The sequence below is a fragment of the Brassica oleracea genome, chromosome C5 (assembly GCF_000695525.1).
Source record: "Brassica oleracea var. oleracea cultivar TO1000 chromosome C5, BOL, whole genome shotgun sequence".
Lineage (NCBI taxonomy): Eukaryota > Viridiplantae > Streptophyta > Magnoliopsida > Brassicales > Brassicaceae > Brassica > Brassica oleracea.
Window position 1 is genome coordinate 42,494,184 of NC_027752.1, and position 24,178 is coordinate 42,518,361.

General features: G+C 38.3%; 5 protein-coding genes across 5 annotated transcripts; 2 read left to right on the forward strand and 3 right to left on the reverse strand.

The window, feature by feature from the left end:
* Positions 1-167: 167 nt before the first annotated feature.
* On the reverse strand, positions 168-1,000 carry LOC106293587 (clathrin heavy chain 2-like). The gene is made up of 3 exons (XM_013729268.1): positions 875-1,000; positions 671-804; positions 168-416 (listed from the first exon to the last, which is right to left on the reverse strand). Exons 2-3 carry the CDS (start codon positions 713-715, stop codon positions 183-185), a joined length of 279 nt encoding a protein of 92 aa, XP_013584722.1. The 5' UTR covers positions 716-804; positions 875-1,000; the 3' UTR covers positions 168-182.
* Positions 1,001-6,568: 5,568 nt separating this feature from the next.
* On the forward strand, positions 6,569-15,407 carry LOC106294532 (clathrin heavy chain 1). Its single transcript, XM_013730105.1, has 31 exons — positions 6,569-6,694; positions 6,765-6,898; positions 7,153-7,357; positions 7,766-7,854; positions 7,973-8,051; positions 8,129-8,256; positions 8,356-8,454; positions 8,537-8,645; positions 8,747-8,826; positions 8,912-9,139; positions 9,227-9,292; positions 9,402-9,518; positions 9,626-9,823; positions 9,897-10,013; positions 10,111-10,170; positions 10,311-10,397; positions 10,489-10,572; positions 10,658-10,792; positions 10,884-10,946; positions 11,026-11,130; positions 11,204-11,316; positions 11,404-11,656; positions 11,753-11,889; positions 11,953-12,231; positions 12,317-13,319; positions 13,409-13,894; positions 13,996-14,166; positions 14,252-14,437; positions 14,566-14,688; positions 14,780-14,890; positions 14,990-15,407. Exons 2-31 carry the CDS (start codon positions 6,854-6,856, stop codon positions 15,155-15,157), a joined length of 5,124 nt encoding a protein of 1,707 aa, XP_013585559.1. The 5' UTR covers positions 6,569-6,694; positions 6,765-6,853; the 3' UTR covers positions 15,158-15,407.
* A 1,882-nt stretch (positions 15,408-17,289) lies between these two features.
* LOC106293439 (RING-H2 finger protein ATL66) lies at positions 17,290-18,105 on the reverse strand. The gene has a single exon (XM_013729115.1). It carries the CDS (start codon positions 18,043-18,045, stop codon positions 17,542-17,544), a length of 504 nt encoding a protein of 167 aa, XP_013584569.1. The 5' UTR covers positions 18,046-18,105; the 3' UTR covers positions 17,290-17,541.
* Positions 18,106-20,814: 2,709 nt separating this feature from the next.
* Positions 20,815-22,281, forward strand: LOC106296178 (trihelix transcription factor ASIL2). The gene is made up of 2 exons (XM_013732254.1): positions 20,815-21,776; positions 21,980-22,281. The coding sequence occupies exons 1-2, from the start codon at positions 21,020-21,022 to the stop codon at positions 21,991-21,993; spliced, it is 771 nt and encodes a 256-aa protein (XP_013587708.1). The 5' UTR covers positions 20,815-21,019; the 3' UTR covers positions 21,994-22,281.
* A 490-nt stretch (positions 22,282-22,771) lies between these two features.
* On the reverse strand, positions 22,772-23,488 carry LOC106296179 (LOB domain-containing protein 21). Its single transcript, XM_013732255.1, has one exon. The coding sequence runs from the start codon at positions 23,378-23,380 to the stop codon at positions 22,865-22,867; it is 516 nt and encodes a 171-aa protein (XP_013587709.1). The 5' UTR covers positions 23,381-23,488; the 3' UTR covers positions 22,772-22,864.
* Between the last annotated feature and the right edge of the window lie 690 nt (positions 23,489-24,178).

The following is a 24,178-nucleotide window of genomic DNA, read 5'->3' on the forward strand; positions in this document are numbered from 1 at the left end:
ATATTATAATAGGTTTTCTATCAAATGATGCATCACAAACTTATGATCACATGGGTTTATAATTTTATCCAATATTACTGAGAGCAAAAAATTAAAATAAACCAAAAGCTAACAATGCGTAGGAGTTATCAATGATAATCCCAAGAAAAAACTTCAAAAGGAAGCTATTCTAGGTACAAGGTTTAGTAGTGGAACGAAACGGTCAAAGTACCTTTCAAGGCAAGGATCCTCGAGTTTGGGTTCATAAGAGCAGAATCAGCAGTAATAGGTCTCCTTAGAGGCTGCATCGGCATATTCATATCAATAATCACAACGCTGTTCTGAGGCGCCGTCTCTCGTACACATATGTACTTGTCAGACTCCATAGTAACATTCGTAAACGTGATGAATTGCTGATTGATCCCAATGCTCGGAAGCTGTTAAAAAATATCAAAACAAAGCGTACTTAGTTACTAGATCCGAGTGACTGGGACTACACAAAAAACTTAAAATCCAGGATCGATACATTGACATAACACAGATCTGAGCTCGATACACTAGCAATCAATCCGAGATGATCGATCGGAGATTCAAAACAGTAATCAGAGATTGCAACTATAGAAACATGTTAATCGTCCAAAATCCAGCTCGATTCCAGCATATGTTACTAAAAATGGAGGCGGAGACTCACCGTTAGGACCTCCTTCATCGTGATGGGGGCGTTAGCTGCCGCCATGTTTGACCTCAGATCGCGGCGAGATAATCCGGGGTCAGAATCAGATCCAAGGCCGGGACGGGACCGTCAACGGCCAGGAGAGAGAGTACCTGGAGAAGATTTGAAATCGATGTCAGATCTGAGAGGTAAGTGAGCGATAAAGGTGAGAGAGAGACGCACCTTTTTTCTTTCTTAAGGGAGTGAGAAATGACAAACAGCGATCCAATCGAACTCACTCGTCGAATATAAGGGGCGAACAAAAGGAGACGACGTGCTTTTAACCGGGTCGGATCGGGTCGAACTTGATCCGAGTCAACCCATGGGTCGGGTTCTGAGAATATTATGCGTATATATGTACGTGGAAAAGTAAAATAAAGTCAAAAGTCGATCGAAAAGCATATCAGTAACTCAGGCTATGGCCCAATTATATAGACGAATAAAAAACAAAGGCCCATTAAGAAGCCCATAGAACTTTCCGCGGGTCTTTTGAAGGGAGAAATCACAAAAATCATAGTGAACCCTAGTTTCCGATCATGCAGTTTAATCTTCTGAGACACGTCTTTACCACGCAGTTAACTCGCCAAGGCAGATCCGTTGTGTCTAGCCGCAACTTCTCTTCATACCGTAGAATCAATGGTAACGTTATCTGATTCTCGGACAGTGGAAGTTTTCGATATGTATCTGTACTAGAGTTTGTGATTGTTCTTTTTAATAGAATAGCACACCCGAAGTTTGCCATACGAATAAGAAGAAGATCTGTCCCACCGACGATTTGGAGACGAGTGATAAGTTTAACTTGTTTTGGACATCGTTTGCCAAAGGCTATTGTGTTTTCATTTTTTGGGGTAATATTGTTGTCTGATTATCCTTATAATTTTGAGATTATCAATCAATAATTTTTTTAGTTACAGGTAGTAAAACATCGTGATTGTTTTTGTTTCATATCTCAGGAATTGTCCAGATATGTGAATACCGGAGAACAGTGGAAAGAGATTTGTATGAACGTCGTGGCTTGGTATGGAATTTTATTTTCTTAAACCTTTGGGAATTAAAATGGAACTATGGAGTTGGAAAACCCAAAAACTAAACGAGAATCTACGTCTGTTTGCTCTCTTACTTTATGATTTCAGGTAAAAAAGACAACCATACGTGATATTCTTCGTTGGTTTGGTCTTTGATGCTGTGAACAATAAATATTTTGTGGTTGTGATTGCTTTGATGCGGTGTTTAGTGTAGAAGATGGACCTCTTTATTCATTTGTGCTTAGTAAATGATGCTGGCATCCTCTATATGGTTGTCACTTATCATGTTGCTTTATGTTTACTTTCTATGCTGTGAACAAAACAGATAAAACCATAATCATAATCTATGGTTGTCACTTATGGTATATTTCGTTGTTTTTCTTCATTTTATATTTTGGAAATCGCACAGAGATAAGTGTTGAGTGATGATTTTTTCAAATTCATTTAACAAAGTTTTTGTAAACATCCAACCGCTGATTTCTTACTCAAGGCTGATGTGGTCTGGAAAACCAAATTCGAATAGAACAATCAATATAATACATATCTATCTATACTAATAAAGTAGAGATATCTGCTTTCTCAGTTCACCACGTCAGCAAGGAGCGTGGGGGGGGGTTTGGACACATGGAAACTTAAAAATAACTCTTTTCTTTATGTTCGTTTGTGGCTTTGTACAAACCCAACCTTTCATATTTTCTTTCTCTAGCCGACTGCAAAATTAGATCGTCACCAGTTACAAATCAAAGACAACGCCCACTTCTTCCACTATCTTATCATTTACTCTCCTCTTCAAGTTAGTAATCGATCAATATTCTCATTTCTATATATCTTCTGCCTCTTCAAAATTTCTATAAGAGTAGTTGAGGGATTCGATTGTTGAGATCCTGAAGAACCTAAAAGGATTTTTTTGACTACGACGGCACTAATCCAAAGGCATCAATATAATACATATCTATGATATATTCTCGTTATCATGATAAATAATAGAAAAACCATACAAATCTAGCCACCGATCGTGATAGCTAATTTAACTTTAAAGTTTGTGGGCACTATTTGTATTAATAAATATTATATGTTTAGATATTTGTTCGTAGATATGACAATCATGGACTGTGGATCTGGCAAGGACAGTCAAGGGACGGTATTAGGTCAGGATTTTCTAGGCCCGCTAATTTGCAGGTCTCGCAGGACGGGTTGTCGCCAGACTGCAAGACTGGTTTTTTTTAGGATGGGGTCTAATCGGGCTATGTGGGATTACAAGGAACCACATTTTTTGTCTTCTTCATTTTTTGTTTTATATGAAAAAATGAGAGAAAAAGTGAGAAGAAGGTGATTCGTGTGACTTCCGCTCGAAAAAATGAAAGGAGCTCTGGCGATGATGATTCGAGCTCCGGCAATGACGATTCGAGTTCTGGTGGTGTTTTAATTTGGTGTTCTTTTTTATTTACTTTGGATTGGCAGCTTTGATTTGGTGTTTAGTTTCATTTAATTTTTGGAATCATCAAACTAAAACATTGGTTATAAACTTATGAATTATAAGTTAATGAAAAATATCTTCTGCAATTATTTTTAATTGGTATGTTAATATGTTTGGAGTGTGACAAAATTAAGTACAACTATTGTTTTGAATAACAAATAAACAAATCAATGACTGATGAATCATGTCTAGTTCAATCGAAGACCTGAATCGTGTCCTAAAATGGCCTAAAATGTCTTGGAGTGGCCTGAAACGTAGGCCTAGGACTTATGAGATCCGAATTCGATCCGAGATCCGCTCCCGATCCGCTCCTAATCCGCTCCGAAAATAGGATATCCGGGGTGTCCGGATTCGAATCCGGATAGTAAAATCTTGGATCCGTGCAAACCGAATCCGGATCCGGATATCTTAATTTTTAGGTCCGGATATCCGGGTCCGGATATCCGTATCCGGATCCATATTTTAAAAATACATTAAATTTTTAAATTTTATTAATATTTATATTTGATATATTAATATTTATACATGAATTAATCTTATAATATTATATTTTAGTTTTTACAATATTATAAACATATATAAATATATTTATAAATATATTTATATATGTTTATAATATTGTAAAAACTAAAATATAATATTATAAGATTAATTCATGTATAAATATTAATATATCAAATATAAATATTAATAAAATTTAAAAATTTAATGTATTTTTAAAATATGGATCCGGATACGGATATCCGGACCCGGATATCCGGACCTAAAAATTAAGATATCTGGATCCGGATTCGGTTTGCACGGATCCAAGATTTTACTATCCGGATTCGGATCCGGACACCCCGGATATCCTATTTTCGGAGCGGATTAGGAGCGGATCGGGAGCGGATCTCGGATCGAATTCGGATCTCATAAGTCCTAGGCCTACGTTTCAGGCCACTCCAAGACATTTTAGGCCATTTTAGGACACGATTCAGGTCTTCGATTGAACTAGACATGATTCATCAGTCATTGATTTGTTTATTTGTTATTCAAAACAATAGTTGTACTTAATTTTGTCACACTCCAAACATATTAACATACCAATTAAAAATAATTGCAGAAGATATTTTTCATTAACTTATAATTCATAAGTTTATAACCAATGTTTTAGTTTGATGATTCCAAAAATTAAATGAAACTAAACACCAAATCAAAGCTGCCAATCCAAAGTAAATAAAAAAGAACACCAAATTAAAACACCACCAGAACTCGAATCGTCATTGCCGGAGCTCGAATCATCATCGCCAGAGCTCCTTTCATTTTTTCGAGCGGAAGTCACACGAATCACCTTCTTCTCACTTTTTCTCTCATTTTTTCATATAAAACAAAAAATGAAGAAGACAAAAAATGTGGTTCCTTGTAATCCCACATAGCCCGATTAGACCCCATCCTAAAAAAAACCAGTCTTGCAGTCTGGCGACAACCCGTCCTGCGAGACCTGCAAATTAGCGGGCCTAGAAAATCCTGACCTAATACCGTCCCTTGACTGTCCTTGCCAGATCCACAGTCCATGATTGTCATATCTACGAACAAATATCTAAACATATAATATTTATTAATACAAATAGTGCCCACAAACTTTAAAGTTAAATTAGCTATCACGATCGGTGGCTAGATTTGTATGGTTTTTCTATTATTTATCATGATAACGAGAATATATCATAGATATGTATTATATTGATGCCTTTGGATTAGTGCCGTCGTAGTCAAAAAAATCCTTTTAGGTTCTTCAGGATCTCAACAATCGAATCCCTCAACTACTCTTATAGAAATTTTGAAGAGGCAGAAGATATATAGAAATGAGAATATTGATCGATTACTAACTTGAAGAGGAGAGTAAATGATAAGATAGTGGAAGAAGTGGGCGTTGTCTTTGATTTGTAACTGGTGACGATCTAATTTTGCAGTCGGCTAGAGAAAGAAAATATGAAAGGTTGGGTTTGTACAAAGCCACAAACGAACATAAAGAAAAGAGTTATTTTTAAGTTTCCATGTGTCCAAACCCCCCCCCACGCTCCTTGCTGACGTGGTGAACTGAGAAAGCAGATATCTCTACTTTATTAGTATAGATAGATATGTATTATATTGATTGTTCTATTCGAATTTGGTTTTCCAGACCACATCAGCCTTGAGTAAGAAATCAGCGGTTGGATGTTTACAAAAACTTTGTTAAATGAATTTGAAAAAATCATCACTCAACACTTATCTCTGTGCGATTTCCAAAATATAAAATGAAGAAAAACAACGAAATATACCATAAGTGACAACCATAGATTATGATTATGGTTTTATCTGTTTTGTTCACAGCATAGAAAGTAAACATAAAGCAACATGATAAGTGACAACCATATAGAGGATGCCAGCATCATTTACTAAGCACAAATGAATAAAGAGGTCCATCTTCTACACTAAACACCGCATCAAAGCAATCACAACCACAAAATATTTATTGTTCACAGCATCAAAGACCAAACCAACGAAGAATATCACGTATGGTTGTCTTTTTTACCTGAAATCATAAAGTAAGAGAGCAAACAGACGTAGATTCTCGTTTAGTTTTTGGGTTTTCCAACTCCATAGTTCCATTTTAATTCCCAAAGGTTTAAGAAAATAAAATTCCATACCAAGCCACGACGTTCATACAAATCTCTTTCCACTGTTCTCCGGTATTCACATATCTGGACAATTCCTGAGATATGAAACAAAAACAATCACGATGTTTTACTACCTGTAACTAAAAAAATTATTGATTGATAATCTCAAAATTATAAGGATAATCAGACAACAATATTACCCCAAAAAATGAAAACACAATAGCCTTTGGCAAACGATGTCCAAAACAAGTTAAACTTATCACTCGTCTCCAAATCGTCGGTGGGACAGATCTTCTTCTTATTCGTATGGCAAACTTCGGGTGTGCTATTCTATTAAAAAGAACAATCACAAACTCTAGTACAGATACATATCGAAAACTTCCACTGTCCGAGAATCAGATAACGTTACCATTGATTCTACGGTATGAAGAGAAGTTGCGGCTAGACACAACGGATCTGCCTTGGCGAGTTAACTGCGTGGTAAAGACGTGTCTCAGAAGATTAAACTGCATGATCGGAAACTAGGGTTCACTATGATTTTTGTGATTTCTCCCTTCAAAAGACCCGCGGAAAGTTCTATGGGCTTCTTAATGGGCCTTTGTTTTTTATTCGTCTATATAATTGGGCCATAGCCTGAGTTACTGATATGCTTTTCGATCGACTTTTGACTTTATTTTACTTTTCCACGTACATATATACGCATAATATTCTCAGAACCCGACCCATGGGTTGACTCGGATCAAGTTCGACCCGATCCGACCCGGTTAAAAGCACGTCGTCTCCTTTTGTTCGCCCCTTATATTCGACGAGTGAGTTCGATTGGATCGCTGTTTGTCATTTCTCACTCCCTTAAGAAAGAAAAAAGGTGCGTCTCTCTCTCACCTTTATCGCTCACTTACCTCTCAGATCTGACATCGATTTCAAATCTTCTCCAGGTACTCTCTCTCCTGGCCGTTGACGGTCCCGTCCCGGCCTTGGATCTGATTCTGACCCCGGATTATCTCGCCGCGATCTGAGGTCAAACATGGCGGCAGCTAACGCCCCCATCACGATGAAGGAGGTCCTAACGGTGAGTCTCCGCCTCCATTTTTAGTAACATATGCTGGAATCGAGCTGGATTTTGGACGATTAACATGTTTCTATAGTTGCAATCTCTGATTACTGTTTTGAATCTCCGATCGATCATCTCGGATTGATTGCTAGTGTATCGAGCTCAGATCTGTGTTATGTCAATGTATCGATCCTGGATTTTAAGTTTTTTGTGTAGTCCCAGTCACTCGGATCTAGTAACTAAGTACGCTTTGTTTTGATATTTTTTAACAGCTTCCGAGCATTGGGATCAATCAGCAATTCATCACGTTTACGAATGTTACTATGGAGTCTGACAAGTACATATGTGTACGAGAGACGGCGCCTCAGAACAGCGTTGTGATTATTGATATGAATATGCCGATGCAGCCTCTAAGGAGACCTATTACTGCTGATTCTGCTCTTATGAACCCAAACTCGAGGATCCTTGCCTTGAAAGGTACTTTGACCGTTTCGTTCCACTACTAAACCTTGTACCTAGAATAGCTTCCTTTTGAAGTTTTTTCTTGGGATTATCATTGATAACTCCTACGCATTGTTAGCTTTTGGTTTATTTTAATTTTTTGCTCTCAGTAATATTGGATAAAATTATAAACCCATGTGATCATAAGTTTGTGATGCATCATTTGATAGAAAACCTATTATAATATTAAAGCAGATATATTTTCGGTCCTACGCTCTTGTTCCGGACTTTCGTACGATAGTATGTTTAATGGAGACTTCCGTATAGAGTTCTATGTTTTCTGAGATGTGCTATTGTTCAAATTAGGCCTGTAGTGGTTTCGTTACATTAGCTATTACTTATTTCTTCCTTTGTTTCTCACTTTTTTCCTTAATTTGTTTTTAGCTCAAGTGCCAGGAACTACTCAGGACCATCTGCAGATATTTAACATCGAAGCAAAAGCAAAGTTGAAATCACATCAGATGCCTGAGCAGGTGAGCATTGAAACAAACTCTTTGTTAGTCGATTATCTTTCATGCTGTACACTTTGTCAGACTCGGATGTTACAGATCTAAAATTTACTTTTGGATATTAACCACCCATGTTATATAGGTTTCTTTTTGGAAATGGATTACACCAAAGATGTTGGGGCTGGTTACACAAACTTCCGTGTATCATTGGTCGATTGAAGGTTTTGTATCTTTAACTTACTGTCATCTTCTTCATATCATGTATCTGTTGTTTCTCATTTTGCTCCGATATTTCCAGGTGATTCTGAGCCAGTTAAGATGTTTGATAGGACAGCCAATTTGGCAAACAATCAAATTATTAACTATAAGTGCTCTCCTAATGAGAAGTGGTTGGTGTTGATTGGAATTGCCCCTGGCTCTCCTGAGGTAGGTTTACTACGACACATATTAGGTTGGATGCTGACATTGTAATGGCCGGCATTGTATATATTCTTGACTGGGGCTTTTCATTATTATTTTCTGTAGAAACCACAATTGGTAAAAGGGAATATGCAGCTTTTCTCTGTTGATCAACAGCGGAGTCAGGCCCTTGAAGCACATGCTGCTTCATTTGCCCAGTTTAAGGTAAACTATCCGGTTCTTTTGTGTTTTCATTCCGTGGTCTGATCTTGAATTGTAGTATAACAAGCAACATTATTAACGATAGGTCCCTGGGAATGAGAATCCTTCTATTCTTATATCCTTTGCAAGCAAGAGCTTTAATGCTGGACAGATAACATCAAAATTGCATGTCATTGAGCTTGGCGCTCAACCAGGTTAGCTTCCTCAGCTGCTCTATATTTTAATGGTTATTAGCCTATTTGGTTACGTTTTTTTTTGTTGTCTGATCATTAACATTGGGCAAATTTTTTTGCAGGAAAACCATCATTTTCAAAGAAGCAGGCAGATCTCTTCTTCCCCCCAGATTTTGCTGATGATTTTCCTGTAGCCATGCAGGTTTGTAGTTGCATTAGAAGTTCAGTAACTTCAGTGAGTTTCCGGTGAATGTTTTATGACACCATTTTCTCTCCTTTTCGGACAGGTCTCTCACAAATTTTACTTGGTATACGTCATCACCAAGCTTGGCCTGTTGTTCGTATACGATTTAGAGACGGCTTCTGCCATCTACAGAAATAGGATAAGCCCAGACCCAATTTTCTTGACTTCTGAAGCTTCTTCAGTTGGGGGTTTCTATGCCATTAATAGGCGAGGACAAGTTCTCCTGGCTACAGTAAATGAGGCTACGATAATACCTTTTATCAGCGGTCAAGTATGTTTACCCTTTTCCAGTGTTTTCTCGATACAATTTATCTATTTCTTCATAACATGTTAACAACTCTATGATTTTGTATAACAGTTGAACAATTTGGAACTTGCTGTCAATCTGGCTAAAAGAGGAAACCTCCCTGGTGCAGAAAATCTGGTATGTGATGTTTACCTTGGCTCAGATGCGTTGATCTGCTGTTGCTGAAGTAACTAAAGAGAGTCATTCGTTGGTGTTAGATTTCTCATATTCAGTTTCAATGTTGCAGGTCGTCCAGCGGTTCCAAGAGTTATTTGCTCAAACGAAGTACAAGGAGGCTGCTGAGCTTGCTGCTGAATCTCCTCAGGGGATTCTACGGACACCTGATACGGTGGCTAAATTCCAGGTATTTTGTCCATATTTGAGCAAGTAATCCTCTGCGGACATGTATCTGCTATTAGATGTAGGTAGCACCAATCTAAAACTATAACATTCCACTATTCAATTTTGCAGAGTGTTCCAGTACAAGCAGGGCAAACTCCTCCATTGTTACAGTATTTTGGGACCCTTTTGACTAGAGGGAAGCTCAATTCATATGAGTCTTTGGAACTATCTCGTCTTGTTGTGAATCAAAACAAGAAGAACCTCTTGGAAAACTGGTTGGCAGAGGATAAGTTAGAATGCAGTGAAGAACTTGGAGACCTTGTCAAGGTAATCATAAAATTTATTATTGTCCTTTATTGTCTCCATTAGCAACTTGTAACGATAATCTTCACTGTTCCAGACTGTAGATAATGACCTTGCTCTGAAAATATACATTAAAGCCCGAGCTACTCCGAAAGTTGTAGCAGCTTTTGCAGAGCGAAGGGAGTTTGACAAAATACTGATTTACTCAAAGCAGGTAAGCTATAAGTTTAAAAGTTTTCCGCTCCCATGTAATGGTTACCCAGAAGTTAATTGTGCTAATAATGTACTATTGTTTTATATTGTGAATTTAGGTTGGGTATACACCTGATTACATGTTTCTTTTGCAAACCATACTCCGTACGGATCCCCAGGTTAGTATGGTGCATTTTTAAACTTGCAATTAACCCTTGAAAAACAGGTTTACTGGATGCTTTCTGCGGACGCACAAGAAGAGTCATGAAGAAGTAACTTCGATTGATTACTTTTTAACCTGATGTTGTTTATTGTGCAGGGAGCAGTAAATTTTGCTTTAATGATGTCCCAAATGGAAGGAGGCTGTCCAGTTGACTACAATACCATCACTGATCTTTTCCTTCAGGTCGGTAAATATGTTTAGATAGTGTATACAACAATATATATAGCTCATTACAAGAGAATTATCATGTATTAATTTACTTGTGCATATACAGAGAAACCTGATCCGTGAAGCGACTGCTTTCCTTCTGGATGTTCTGAAGCCAAATTTACCTGAGCATGCTTTTCTGCAAACTAAGGTTGAAAAGAGTTGCCACGTTGTATCTGGCTGTGGTTTTCCTATTCATATTCCTTTCTCAGAGCTTTATTCCACTGTCAACTTAGGTTCTGGAGATCAATTTGGTAACCTTTCCCAATGTGGCTGATGCAATTTTAGCAAATGGGATGTTTAGCCACTATGACCGGCCTCGTGTTGCTCAGCTTTGTGAAAAGGCTGGACTTTATATCCAATCTTTAAAGGTTGTTGCTCGATGTTTACTTTTTTTTTTGGCTGGCCTAATAGATGTATTATGTTTTTATCCCTAACTTCTTTTCCCTTTGCTTTGTGCAGCATTACTCGGAGTTACCTGATATTAAACGTGTAATTGTGAACACACATGCTATTGAGCCCCAGGTAATACCTCTGAACTAATATTTGGTTGCTAAACTCCTGAATGGTCGAGTTGTTGAACATATCTCTGCTCAAAATGCAGGCTCTTGTCGAGTTTTTTGGCACTCTTTCTAGCGAGTGGGCTATGGAGTGCATGAAGGATCTTTTGCTGGTCAACCTGAGAGGCAACCTTCAGATAATAGTTCAGGTAAGTGATGTGCTATTGTATTATATGAAGTTGTATTCTTTAATATGACACTGACGTAGCCATATCATTGCAGGCTTGCAAGGAGTACTGCGAGCAACTTGGTGTTGATTCATGCATTAAACTCTTTGAGCAGTTCAAGTCTTATGAAGGGCTCTACTTTTTCCTAGGTTCATATTTGAGTATGAGGTGATTTATCAGATACTATCATTCATGTTTATAAGCAAAATCCTTGTGTTTGTATTCTGATGATAATGTTTTCTTTCTGTGCGATAGTGAGGATCCTGAAATTCACTTCAAGTACATTGAAGCAGCTGCCAAGACGGGTCAAATTAAGGAAGTTGAGCGTGTAACTAGAGAGTCTAACTTTTATGATGCTGAAAAGACGAAGAACTTTTTGATGGATGCTAAGCTTCCTGATGCCAGACCTTTGATAAATGTCTGCGACCGTTTTGGCTTTGTGCCTGATCTTACTCATTACCTGTACACAAACAACATGCTTCGTTACATCGAAGGTTACGTGCAGAAGGTATGGAGTTTCTTGAGATTACTGTTAATTAATATGTCATGTGTGGGAGTTTTGCATTTTAGGCATTAAATAATCATAATGTGATTCTTTCCGCAGGTGAACCCTGGGAATGCTCCCCTGGTTGTGGGGCAGTTGCTTGATGACGAATGCCCAGAAGATTTCATAAAAGGCCTCATTCTTTCTGTTCGTTCATTGCTTCCTGTTGAGCCCCTTGTCGACGAATGCGAGAAAAGGTGTCAATCTCTTTAGTCATCTTGGTTTATCTGTTTTTTAAGCTAATATGTATGTCTTTTCAGAAATCGACTCCGTCTCCTCACTCAGTTCTTGGAGCATCTAGTTAGTGAGGGAAGCCAAGATGTGCATGTCCATAATGCCTTGGGTAAAATTATCATAGACAGTAATAACAACCCTGAGCATTTCCTGACCACCAACCCTTACTACGACTCTAAGGTTGTGGGTAAGTACTGTGAAAAACGTGATCCCACCCTGGCTGTTGTGGCATACAGAAGAGGACAATGTGATGAGGAGCTCATCAATGTCACCAACAAGAACTCTTTGTTCAAGTTACAAGCCAGGTATTTGATTACTACTAACCAAACTTCTTACTTATTCAACAGTGGTTCGTCTGTAGTTAGCTTATGCACGGCTTTTCAACTGCAGGTATGTAGTGGAGAGGATGGATGGTGACCTCTGGGATAAGGTTCTTTTGGAAGAAAATGAGTATAGAAGACAACTTATTGACCAAGTTGTGTCTACTGCTTTACCTGAAAGCAAGAGCCCAGAGCAAGTTTCTGCAGCTGTTAAAGCATTCATGACTGCTGATCTGCCACACGAGCTTATCGAGCTTCTTGAAAAGATTGTGCTTCAAAATTCTGCCTTCAGCGGAAACTTCAATCTGCAAAATCTGCTTATACTGACAGCTATCAAGGCAGATCCGTCTAGAGTTATGGATTACATTAACAGGCTGGATAACTTTGATGGTCCGGCTGTTGGAGATGTGGCGGTTGATGCCCAATTGTATGAAGAAGCGTTTGCAATTTTTAAGAAGTTTAACTTAAATGTTCAGGCTGTCAATGTATTGCTGGACAACGTCAGAAGCATTGAGCGTGCTGTTGAGTTTGCTTTCCGGGTCGAAGAAGATTCTGTTTGGAGCCAAGTCGCCAAAGCTCAACTCAGGGATGGGCTAGTCAGTGATGCAATTGAGTCTTTTATTCGAGCTGATGATGCCACTCATTTCTTGGAGGTCATACGTGCTACTGAAGATGCTAATGTCTATGATGACTTGGTCAAATACCTTCTTATGGTTAGACAGAAGGTGAAGGAACCCAAGGTTGATAGTGAACTCATATATGCTTATGCAAAGATTGAAAGGTTGGGTGAGATAGAGGAGTTTATTCTGATGCCGAACGTTGCTAACCTACAACAAGTGGGCGATCGCCTTTATGATGAAGCTTTGTATGAGGCTGCAAAAATAATCTATGCGTTCATATCGAACTGGGGCAAGTTAGCCGTCACACTTGTGAAGTTGCAGCAGTTCCAAGGTGCTGTTGATGCTGCGAGGAAAGCGAACAGTGCAAAGACATGGAAGGAAGTCTGCTTTGCTTGTGTTGATGCAGAAGAATTCCGGTTGGCTCAAATATGTGGACTTAACATCATCATACAGGTGAACAAAGACCTGATCTTGATGGAAGTTTTCTTCAGTTGTGCATGATATTATTATCCCACGGGTTAATATTTTTTGTCCTTTAACAGGTGGATGACCTGGAAGAAGTCAGCGAGTACTACCAGAACAGAGGATGCTTCAATGAATTAATCTCACTTATGGAGAGTGGACTTGGTCTGGAACGGGCTCACATGGGGATCTTCACCGAGTTGGGTGTACTGTACGCCAGATATCGTTATGAGAAGCTTATGGAACACATCAAGTTGTTCTCGACTCGTCTCAATATTCCCAAGCTTATACGAGCCTGTGATGAGCAACAGCATTGGCAGGAACTTACCTATCTTTACATTCAATACGATGAGTTTGATAATGCTGCAACTACTGTCATGAACCATTCTCCTGAAGCATGGGAGCACATGCAATTCAAAGACATTGTCGCCAAGGTTGCAAATGTCGAGCTTTACTACAAGGCCGTTCACTTCTACTTGCAAGAGCACCCTGATATAATCAACGATCTTCTCAATGTGCTTGCTCTGCGGTTAGATCACACACGTGTGGTGGATATCATGCGCAAGGTTCGAGGCTGACCCTTGATTTTCTTTTTGCCTCTTAAAGCTTATCAGCAGTGGCTTAATAATGATTGATTTCTGATGATATTTTTCTTCCTGATCTCAAGGCTGGTCAGTTGCGCCTTATCAAGCCCTACATGGTTGCAGTTCAGAGCAACAATGTTTCTGCTGTAAATGAAGCTCTGAATGAGATATACGTAGAAGAAGAAGACTACGATAGGTTGCGTGAGTCTATTGATTTGCATGACAGCTTTGACCAGATAGGCCTCGCTCAGAAGGTAAGAGTTTAAATCTGTCTGTCGAGTTAACGTCTTATATCTTTGCTTATGGGCTCATGAATCTTCACGTGAATGGTACGAACAGATTGAGAAACACGAGCTTGTGGAGATGAGACGTGTGGCTGCGTATATCTACAAGAAAGCTGGTAGATGGAAGCAATCAATTGCGTTGTCGAAGAAAGATAATATGTACAAGGACTGTATGGAAACTGCTTCACAATCCGGCGACCATGACCTTGCAGAACAACTTCTGGTTTACTTCATTGAACAGGTATATATAAATGTGTTTCAAGCACGATATCATGAAAAGCCATTTATTTATTCTCTAGCTATCCGGTATGCTGTAAAACATAAGATGAAATTAAGAAAAAAAATCCTTTTATTTATTTATTATTACAGGGGAAGAAGGAATGCTTTGCTACATGTCTCTTTGTCTGTTATGACTTAATCCGACCAGATGTTGCTCTGGAACATGCTTGGATCAACAATATGCTTGACTTTGCCTTCCCGTATCTCCTCCAGGTGACTTATCCTCCAAATTACTCAAAACGACGTAGGAACCATGTAAACGCTATATATAATCACTCTCTTTCTCCCTTTTCTTTTATGGCAGTTTATCCGAGAGTACTCTGGCAAAGTGGACGAACTAATCAAGGACAAGCTAGAGGCACAGAAAGAAGTGAAAGCCAAAGAGCAGGAAGAGAAGGATGTCATGTCCCAACAGGTACTACTTTTCACAGCCACACATACACCATATCCCAAAAGTGCTAAAAATATAAATAGAAAATCACACTTTCGTCTTGATTTTTTTTTATGAAAACAGAACATGTACGCCCAACTATTGCCACTGGCTCTACCTGCCCCACCGATGCCAGGAATGGGAGGAGGTCCAGGGATGGGAGGCGGTTACGGTCCGCCACCACAGATGGGAGGAATGCCTGGAATGCCTCCAATGCCACCATATGGAATGCCACCGATGGGCGGCTACTAAGACTATCGAAAACAAAAATTCATCTCTACCACAGTGGTATTCGTCTGCGTCTACTACAGAACTGTGACCGTTACTCGTACGGAATGTTTCCTTGTTTCTCTGATTTTATAGGTGTGGATAATAATCTCGTTACACTTCCGTTTGTAATAATATTCTTTGGGGTCTTTAGAAGAGTCATTTTTGGTTGAAGGCTATTTTACTACATTTTATACATTTGAGTTTTATGAATTTTTTGTTTGTTTCGACTTGATTTCTCTTGTTGGTGTGCCTTTGATCAACAAAAAAGATTGAACCAAATTAGTTCAAAAAAGCAGTCAACAATTCGATTTTATATGGCTCAGGCTCTCACCCCAATCTCTAGCTAGATGTGACCACTAATCTACTACTCGGCTTTATATTCCCATTTTCAGCATCTGATAAGCAATCATCGTAAAGGTCTCTCAGCCGAATCTAACGTACGAGCGTCTTAATGCATATATGTTTAATTTCATCTGGCACTTACTGCGTCTTTAGGGCCGATCGATCCTTGTTTTAAGCCCAATTAAATCCCATTAATAAAGCCTTTTGAAGATTGTAACTTGTTGCCACTGTTCTAAAATACGCACCATGCGGCCATCTAAACGCCATATATACGCTGCACGGGTGCATGACGTACCGAATTTGGTGGTTCTGTTTATTTATACGGTATAGTCTATTTTAGATAGGACAGAACTTAATTCACCCCCTAGGAAGAACTTTTAATTTTTTTTTTTTTTTATCACCGTGGGTGAATTTTTAAATTAAACTCACCTTTATGATCAAGTGACACATAGATTATTAATTAAAAAATATTAAATTTAGTTACAAAAAATAAAAACGTTAATTTTAACGACGCTAACGCTTCCAGCTAAACCCTAAACCCTAAATCTTAAATTCTAAACCATATACCCTAAATTCTAAACATAAATCCAAACCCCTAAACCCAAACCCTATACCCTAAACCTTAATCCTAGATCTTAAACCCAAATTATATATCCTGAACCCAAAAACTAGACTATAAACCTAAACTCTATACCATAAACCCAAGTCTTATACCCTAAACTCAAACCGTAAACCTTAAACCTAAATTATATATCCTAAACCCAAAATATTAACTAAAAGTCTAAACGGTAAATCCTAAACCCAAAACCTATACCCTAAACTCAAATCCTAGACCTAAAACCCAAATGGTAAACCCTAAACTCAAACCCCAAACTTAGATACTATAGGGTTTGGGTTAGGGTTTACGGTTTGAGTTTAGAGTCTAAGACTTGGTTTAGGGTATAAGGTTTAGGTTTATAGTCTATTTTTGGGTTTAAGGTATATAATTTGGGTTTAGGGTCTAAGATTAGGGTTTAGAGTCTAGGATTAGAGTTTAAGGTTTACGGTTTAGGTTTAGGGTGTAGAGTTTAGATTTATAGTCTAGTTTTTGGGTTTAGAGTATATAATTTGGGTTTAGGGTCTAGGATTAGGGTTTAGGGTATAGGGTTTAGAATTTAAGATTTAGGGTTTAGGGTTTAGCTGGAAGCATTAGCGTCGTTAAAATTAGCGTTTTTATTTTTTGTAACTATTTTTTGTTTAATTTAATATTTTTTAATTAAAATCTATGTGTCAATTTGATTGGTTATAGAAGGTGGGGTAAATTTAAAGTTTAAGGAGGGAACCTAAGTTCTGTGGTTTTAGATATTATGATTAGTATTAATGAAGAGACTGATTATAATGGACATGCTTGACGAAAGTCAAATATTCAAATTACTCTAAAAGTATGCGTGGATTCATATTTTATATGAACTTATGAAGGCTTGCATGATTTTTATTTTGTTGAAGTAGTTGTATTTTATTGTTCATTTATTTTGTTCAACATATTTACACGTATAATGTAACTCTTTGTTTCACATCTGTTTTTTTTTTACAAAAATAAAGTCATCTTAGTATATATTCATAAGTAAAAATATAGATATGCCAATTTAATTACTAAATATTCTTTTTTTTTTTGAAAAATTTACAGTATATACCCCACATAAACATCCGCATATCTAGTTAAACACTATAAGGTAGTTCACCTTCCGACCCGCGTATAGCGTATTTTAGATCATTGTTTGTTGCCAGACCTCTTGGGTATATTATATTACTTTGTCAACTTTTAAAATATCTACACAACAAAGATCTTAATCATACAAATTAAAAAAATATCTGCAGAAGAAGTGATAAAAACTTCACAATCACTTGAATAGACATTTACATAATAATCTTTTGTTTTCCAAATAAACTATAACCATTGCTATTCCTGTCTGTCTGTTTCTAAAATATCTTTACTCAACCCCATGACAAAAACAAAACCACAAATATCTTAAAATCACTATCACTCAACACGTCGTCGTTTCATTCCCATGCACTGGCAACGACACGGACGAGTCGACTCTGATCGAGACTCGGCACAGCGGACAACTCGACTCGGTCATAAGCCACCGGTCCACACATTCGCAGTGGTAACAGTGGCGACACAGAGGAAGCACTTTCATCTTCTCCCCTTCTTCTAAACCACCGAGGCATATACAACACTCCCTCTGTTCCTCCTCAGCTTCTCTCCGGCAGAGCACCACCGGCAAACTCCGAATCTCCGCCGGGTCAAGACCTCCGCTGACGTACAGCGTAAACGGAGGAGACGGCGCGTGGAAGTCGGTGGGATCGCGAGCGAGGCAGCTCCTGTGGATGTAGAGAGTGAGTAACGCGAAGAAGAGGACGACGGAGAACAGAGCCACGACGAAGAAAACTGTCTGGCCGTGAATCTGGAAGTTACGGTCGTCGTACTGGTTCTCGTGCCAGTACAGAAGCATAGAGGCTCTCGGAGACGGTGATGATGACGTCATTTCTCGGCTGGCGATTGATGGTATTTATGGTTGTTTTATTTTGTAAATGCACAATGGGTCTTGTGTATATATATATGCAACTTAATGTTAGTCACGTGATTGTTTGCATTTAAATATTAACCAGTGTTAACAGTTTCCGCAAGTCGTCAAGTTTGGAGGAAAGTGGGCTTTAAAAATTGTTTATTAGGTTCTTAAAGTGCTTTGGGAACTAAATTAATTAGACTAATTGTAGGCGCCAAGCACGTTTATGTTTTCTCAGTTGTCAGATGGTATCAACGTACCAGTATAGTTGAATTACTCATGACAGAAAATATATATACTAGCTAAGCTTTTATCATCAGGCTAAAAGGAGATTCTAATTAACGTACACCATGTCATCTTCTTTAGTTCTTTACCTATAGAGTGCTTTGGGACTAAATTAATTAGATAACTGTAGGCACCAAGCACGTTTATGTTTTTGAGTCAATTTGCTTATAATACAAAAAGAACGTGGATATTAACAATCTGCCTATAACAGTAAATTATAACAGTAAACTTTGGTGTCTAGCAATCAAAGTACCATTATATAAGATTTAGGGTATTAACCTAATTAGCAAAAAAAGTTTTGTGTATAGGGTGCAATTTCTCCTCAGTTTTCAAATGGTGTAGCAACATACCAGGATAGTTAAATTACTTATGACAGAAAATATATATACTAGCTAAGCTTTTATCATCATGCTAAAAGGAGATTCTAATTAATGTACACCATCTCTATCTTTTAGTTCTTTTTACCTATAGAGCTATACTTGATCTTGAGCACATATTTGAAGTTTTGAACTAGTGAAATTACTTGTAGTACTAGTAGTTGGAATGAAGGATGTGGTTGAAATAAATGTAACGTGATATGACACGTCTTCAAGAATCAGTTTGAAGATTCAAGAGAAATGATATATTGATCATAATCCTGATGATCCTTTGGATTCTTCTTAGCTACACTACACCGTGCTGGAAGCCATTTTGTTTGTTTGTTTGTTTGCCTTATATTACTATAGGAGTGATTACGATTACTACTAGAGATTCGTATCCAAAGAGTGTCAAATTTTCCTCGTAAAGTCCTATAAACTCTATTGATGTATATGGGTTGGATGGGTTAGCAACAATGATTAATAACCATAAAACCCCACTCCAATACAAACGATTTGCAAACTAATAAACGTTTCAACTAACACCACTTCTATTCTATGAGTAGTGATTAGGCATGGAGTGGCATATTAATTGGTGTGAGATAGCAAAAAGACATATAGACAAGACACGGCACGAAACATACACACTATATAGTCTATGATAGACCTAACACGTTTTTGGATGATCTCTCTTTACCTTTACCTAACTATTAGCCCACTCACCTCTTTCCTTTAACTATATCCCACCATCTTAAATTTTTCCAATTCCAACTCTCATACGCCCATCGTTACTGTAACATCCTAACGTACATGACTCCTCCACATGAATACCCAAAGTTTCTTATTATGCTACTATAACATTGGGCGGACGTACTTACTACGGTGCGGGGTCATGAGCCCCTACGGATGTCAAATGGGTGGATTGTCCTAATTATTATATTAATATGGACATATCCATAGTAGACCAAATTTAAAGGGATTTAAATGAGCACACCCAATTGGGTTCATGGACAAAACCGGGCAAAACCATCTGGACAAAACCGGGCAAAACCATCTGGACACCTGGATATTTTCTAAACCGGGCAAAACCATTAGATAGCCCAAATAACTAAAATATCTAGGTTTAGAAAATTAGGAAAAAAATTACAATTTTAATTTGTCTTACCAAAATCATAAAATCGAGTTTTCGCCAAAACCAAAAAATCGCATTTTTCCGTAAAAATTGCATTTTCTCCATCAAAACCATAAAATCATTTTTTTTCGCTAAAACTGCAAAAACGCAATTTCCCGTTAAAATTATATTTTTTGGTCAAAACCGCAAAATCACATTTTTCTGAAACCGAAAGTCATATTTTTCATTAAAATCACAAAAAAACCTCAAAATCAAAATTTATTGTCAAAAATTCAAATTGCAAAATAATAAAGTTTAAGTCTATAATATATACGAAATTTAATATGTTTTGATCTTTTACAATAAAAATTAGGTTATTTATATTAAATGGGCGTCCGGACTTCCATAGACAGCCCAACAAATTATGATCTTATTTAGATGCGGTCTTATTTGGGTGTCGACCAAATCTGTCCAGCAAAAAGACACTTGTATATAGACACACCCAAATGGGCCCAACCTACCCATTTGACATCTCTACTCCCTTTTGATTTTTTTTTTCTTAAATAGCATTAATTAATTTGACTAACTATTGTTAGTTTACTGAAGAAAACTGGACAGAACATGTGTCCCATCAAAATATTTTTTTTGCTGTTTTTAATGTTGTGTCCCCGATGAAAAATGTTTATAGATCCGCTCCTGATAGGTAGGGTTTTATAATGATAAACTACATTTTATAATGATATAGGGATTAAGTGGCTATATTTTTGGTAATAGATTTCTATATATTGGTAGTTCTTGAAATTAATTTTTGATATTTTTAATATGTTAATAGGAGATAGACTAATCCCATCCAGTTGACAACGGCAAACACAACCGAAACCCAAAACCGTCATTACGTAAATCATCCGTCTATGAGTTTAATTAAGGTAATTTAATCATATCATTAGCACTTAATTACGCATTAAACAAAGCTTTAAAAAATGACCAATACTAGTGGGACCCAAGTTAGGACCAAACCGGGTTCGATTGATGAGTTAGAGATTTAGTTCGGTTTAGAAGAGGATAATCGCCGTTGCTGACGTCACCGCCGGTAATCAACCCATCATAAAATCCGATTTCTCTTCGCTCCTATCCTTTATCCTAAGCCTCTCCTTCTCCTCCTCCTCCGCGCACGTTAGCCTCTCTCCCTCCCTCCTTTCCAATGGACACGACGCCGGAGACTCAATCGAAATCCCAATCGCAGAGCGGCGGCGGCGGCGGATCGCACCGTCTCCCGCCGGGACGCGAGGACTGGTGGAGCGAGGACGCGACGGCGACGCTGATCGAAGCCTGGGGAGACCGATACGTCCACCTCAGCCGCGGAAACCTCCGGCAGAACGACTGGAAAGAAGTCGCCGACGCCGTCAATTCTCGCCACGGCAACGGCCGGCCGAAGACCGACGTGCAGTGCAAGAACCGGATCGACACGCTGAAGAAGAAGTACAAGACGGAGAAGGCGAAGCCTTCTTCGTCTTGGTGCTTCTTCGAGAGGCTCGATTTCCTAATCGGCCCCGTCGCGCTGAAGAAATCCACCGGCGGCGCCGGAGCTCTGAAGTCGCCGTTGACGAAGCCTATTTCAAGTGAAAGCTCTCTTGACGACGATGACGACGATGATGATGATGATGACGTGGAGGGTGATTGGGGGTTTGTGGCGAGGAAGCATCGGAGAGTGGAGGATGAAGATCTCTGTCCAGATCCGAGGGAAGGATCGTCGTGTAGGGAGCTAGCGAGAGCGATTCTGAAGCTAGGAGAGGTGTACGAGAGGATCGAAAGTGCGAAGCAGGGGATGATGATTGAGTTGGAGAAGCAGAGGATGGAAGCTGCCAAGGAGATTGAGTTACAACGTATGAACATGTTGATGGATATGCAGATGGAGCTTGAGAAGTCTAAGCTTGGGAAACGTAGAGCTGCTGCTTCAGGTATTAAAAAAAAAAAAATTTAATCTTTGTTGGCTCTCTCTGTTTAAGCAAATTGTGAATTATATATGGTAAAGTTTTAATTTTTATCTGATGTTAAAGATTGAATCTTGAGATGGAACTTTGTGCATTTACTCTAAATTCTGTTTCTTAAGGCTATATTATAAGTTTACTGAAGACTTGAATTGTGCTTTGTTGATGTACAGGTAAGAAGTTGTAGTATTTAGATTGTGGAGAAGCTATACTGTGTTGAAGCAAGGAGCAATGGTTGGATCTGAGAGCTCATATAAATTGGAGAAACTGTTATTATTCTTAATCCCTAGGTTTCAAGTTAGATCAATGCTGCTTTTCTTCTTCTTTTTCTTCTTCTTCTTTTACCTTCTCTTCTCTACCATTGTAGGGTACATTGATAGCAATGCAGATTGGTGAAAGAAATGTAGTAATCTGACATATCAAGATGTACTTTTGTGAAGTATTAATGTATGATGGCTTGTCATTTGTGCAATTAGTTTTTGCTTAATCAAGTTCTCAAAAATGGCTATACAAACTTGACACAGAATGAGCTCCAGGACAACAACATACATCATTGATCAAACCCACCACAAGCTATTTGATTTGGCTTTTTGCTTATGTGATTTTGCATCAATCTAGAATCTCAAAGACAAGACTCTTGTGACACTCTGATGGACAAGAAGTGACACTTCAGGTTGTATTATTGAAGCTTCTCAAAAGGAAAATCTCAGAACCATATCTATCAACGTTTCATGTTTGGTAAAATTGGGGGCTGCTGACATTAGCATGTGCTCTCCTCTTTAGACCTGACTTGCAATGAAGAAGCTCTGCATCTTAAAAACAAGAAACCTAACTTTACTCATCATGGCCTACCCGCTTGGTCCAAAACTGGTAAGGACACTCATCATCTACCTTAAGTATTCTCATTTTGCATTAAGATTTTGAATTTAATCTGAAGTTTTATACAAAATTATGAAGCAAGTAAATGATTTTTGCATTTTAGGATTAATTAATAATACATTAGTGAATCTGACTTATTAGCAAGTGCAAATACATAGGATAAAGGAGATAAGAGAGGCCTATACAAAAGGAGGCTGTCCAATATCAAACAAGTAAGCATCAAGACCAGACCCATCAAGCAGCATCAAGTCACTATAAGGCACAAGATCAAGAAAAGCAGCAAGCTGAGGAGAATCATCCAAAGGAGACAACAACACGTGGCTGTTGTTGTTGTTGACACCACCAGCAGCATTATGGGCAAGTAGCCGATTGCGAGCAACGGCTATATCATGTTGAAGCTCAAGCATCTTCTTCTGCAGAGAAGCTATGGCTCCAATACAACCGTAGACAGGATCCTTGAGACGAACGTCAGCTTCATAAGCCAAGGAGTTAACGGTCTCTTGTCTCTGCTCTTCAGGAACCTCGCTGAGTAGCTTACTGACGTTGCTGGCTCCAAAGACTTTATGGACTTTGGCGAAAGTTATCTGGTCGCTTGAGCGGAAATGAGGAGCAAAGATGCAAGTGGGTGTGCATCTTCTCTTCAAGAGCTTGCAAGCTGCACAAGAGGAGCTTGATCGTGGCTCATGCCCTCTCATCTCAAACCTTGCTCTCTTTTTTTTTTTTTTGAGAGTTTTGGGTGGTAAATGTTAGGCTATGGTTGATTGTAAGGTTTATCTGGAGCTTCCCTTTATATATTATTGGATTCTTTATTAGCATTTTTGTGTGTGTGTGAAGAGTAGTGTTGTAGTAATTGAGAAGGGAACATAATGGGACAAGGCATGGGCCTATTCATCATTTTTGTGTTGGATTGATCTTTTCTTTTGCTAATTACATGATTGGCTCGTGGGTTTGAGTTCTAGCTCGTAGGTCATAAATCACAATCATGTAGTAGTTTATCTTTGAGATTTTGGTATTGGAGTATAACGTTGAAAAATCAAAGGATGACGTGATAGAGCAGAGAGAGCAACTGAAAGTAACTAATCAGTTGTTTGAGATCGTGGACACTAAAAAACAAAGAGAAGCAAGACTTTGGTTAGATGAAAAAGTCAATACATAAAAACATGATATAGATTATTAGATTTCACATTGCTTGGTGTTTATATCAGAGACTATATAGAATGTGCATATTTAAGCGAACAAATCATGAGTTGCACATAGAATTTGGAGTGTGGAAATGGAGAAGACAAGACGTTTGACAAGATAAGTGAGGGAATGAGAAGCCCACCACCACCATACCACCACCGACCCCTTCACTATCCAGTTTCATTCTTTCTCCTCCTCTTCTACTCATCATTCATTATCATTGTGAATATACCAATCACAAGAAAATTCCATCCACAAAGCTTAACTTCCCGTTTGTTAAATCAAACGTTTATAATTAAAAAAATCCTAAC

What these genes read in the sequence shown, in the direction of transcription:
- LOC106296179 (XM_013732255.1), bottom strand. Translation starts at nt 23,380, where the DNA reads ATGAGAGGGCATGAGCCACGATCAAGCTCCTCTTGTGCAGCTTGCAAG.
- LOC106293439 (XM_013729115.1), bottom strand. Translation starts at nt 18,045, where the DNA reads ATGACGTCATCATCACCGTCTCCGAGAGCCTCTATGCTTCTGTACTGG.
- LOC106294532 (XM_013730105.1), top strand. Translation starts at nt 6,854, where the DNA reads ATGGCGGCAGCTAACGCCCCCATCACGATGAAGGAGGTCCTAACG. An exon ending in GTATCATTGGTCGATTGAAG is followed by an intron (nt 8,052 to 8,128) that starts GTTTTGTATCTT and finishes CGATATTTCCAG; the next exon opens with GTGATTCTGAGCCAGTTAAG. An exon ending in AACTTGGAGACCTTGTCAAG is followed by an intron (nt 9,824 to 9,896) that starts GTAATCATAAAA and finishes TCACTGTTCCAG; the next exon opens with ACTGTAGATAATGACCTTGC.
- LOC106296178 (XM_013732254.1), top strand. Translation starts at nt 21,020, where the DNA reads ATGGACACGACGCCGGAGACTCAATCGAAATCCCAATCGCAGAGCGGC.
- LOC106293587 (XM_013729268.1), bottom strand. Translation starts at nt 715, where the DNA reads ATGGCGGCAGCTAACGCCCCCATCACGATGAAGGAGGTCCTAACG. An exon ending in CGATGAAGGAGGTCCTAACG is followed by an intron (nt 417 to 670) that starts GTGAGTCTCCGC and finishes ATTTTTTAACAG; the next exon opens with CTTCCGAGCATTGGGATCAA.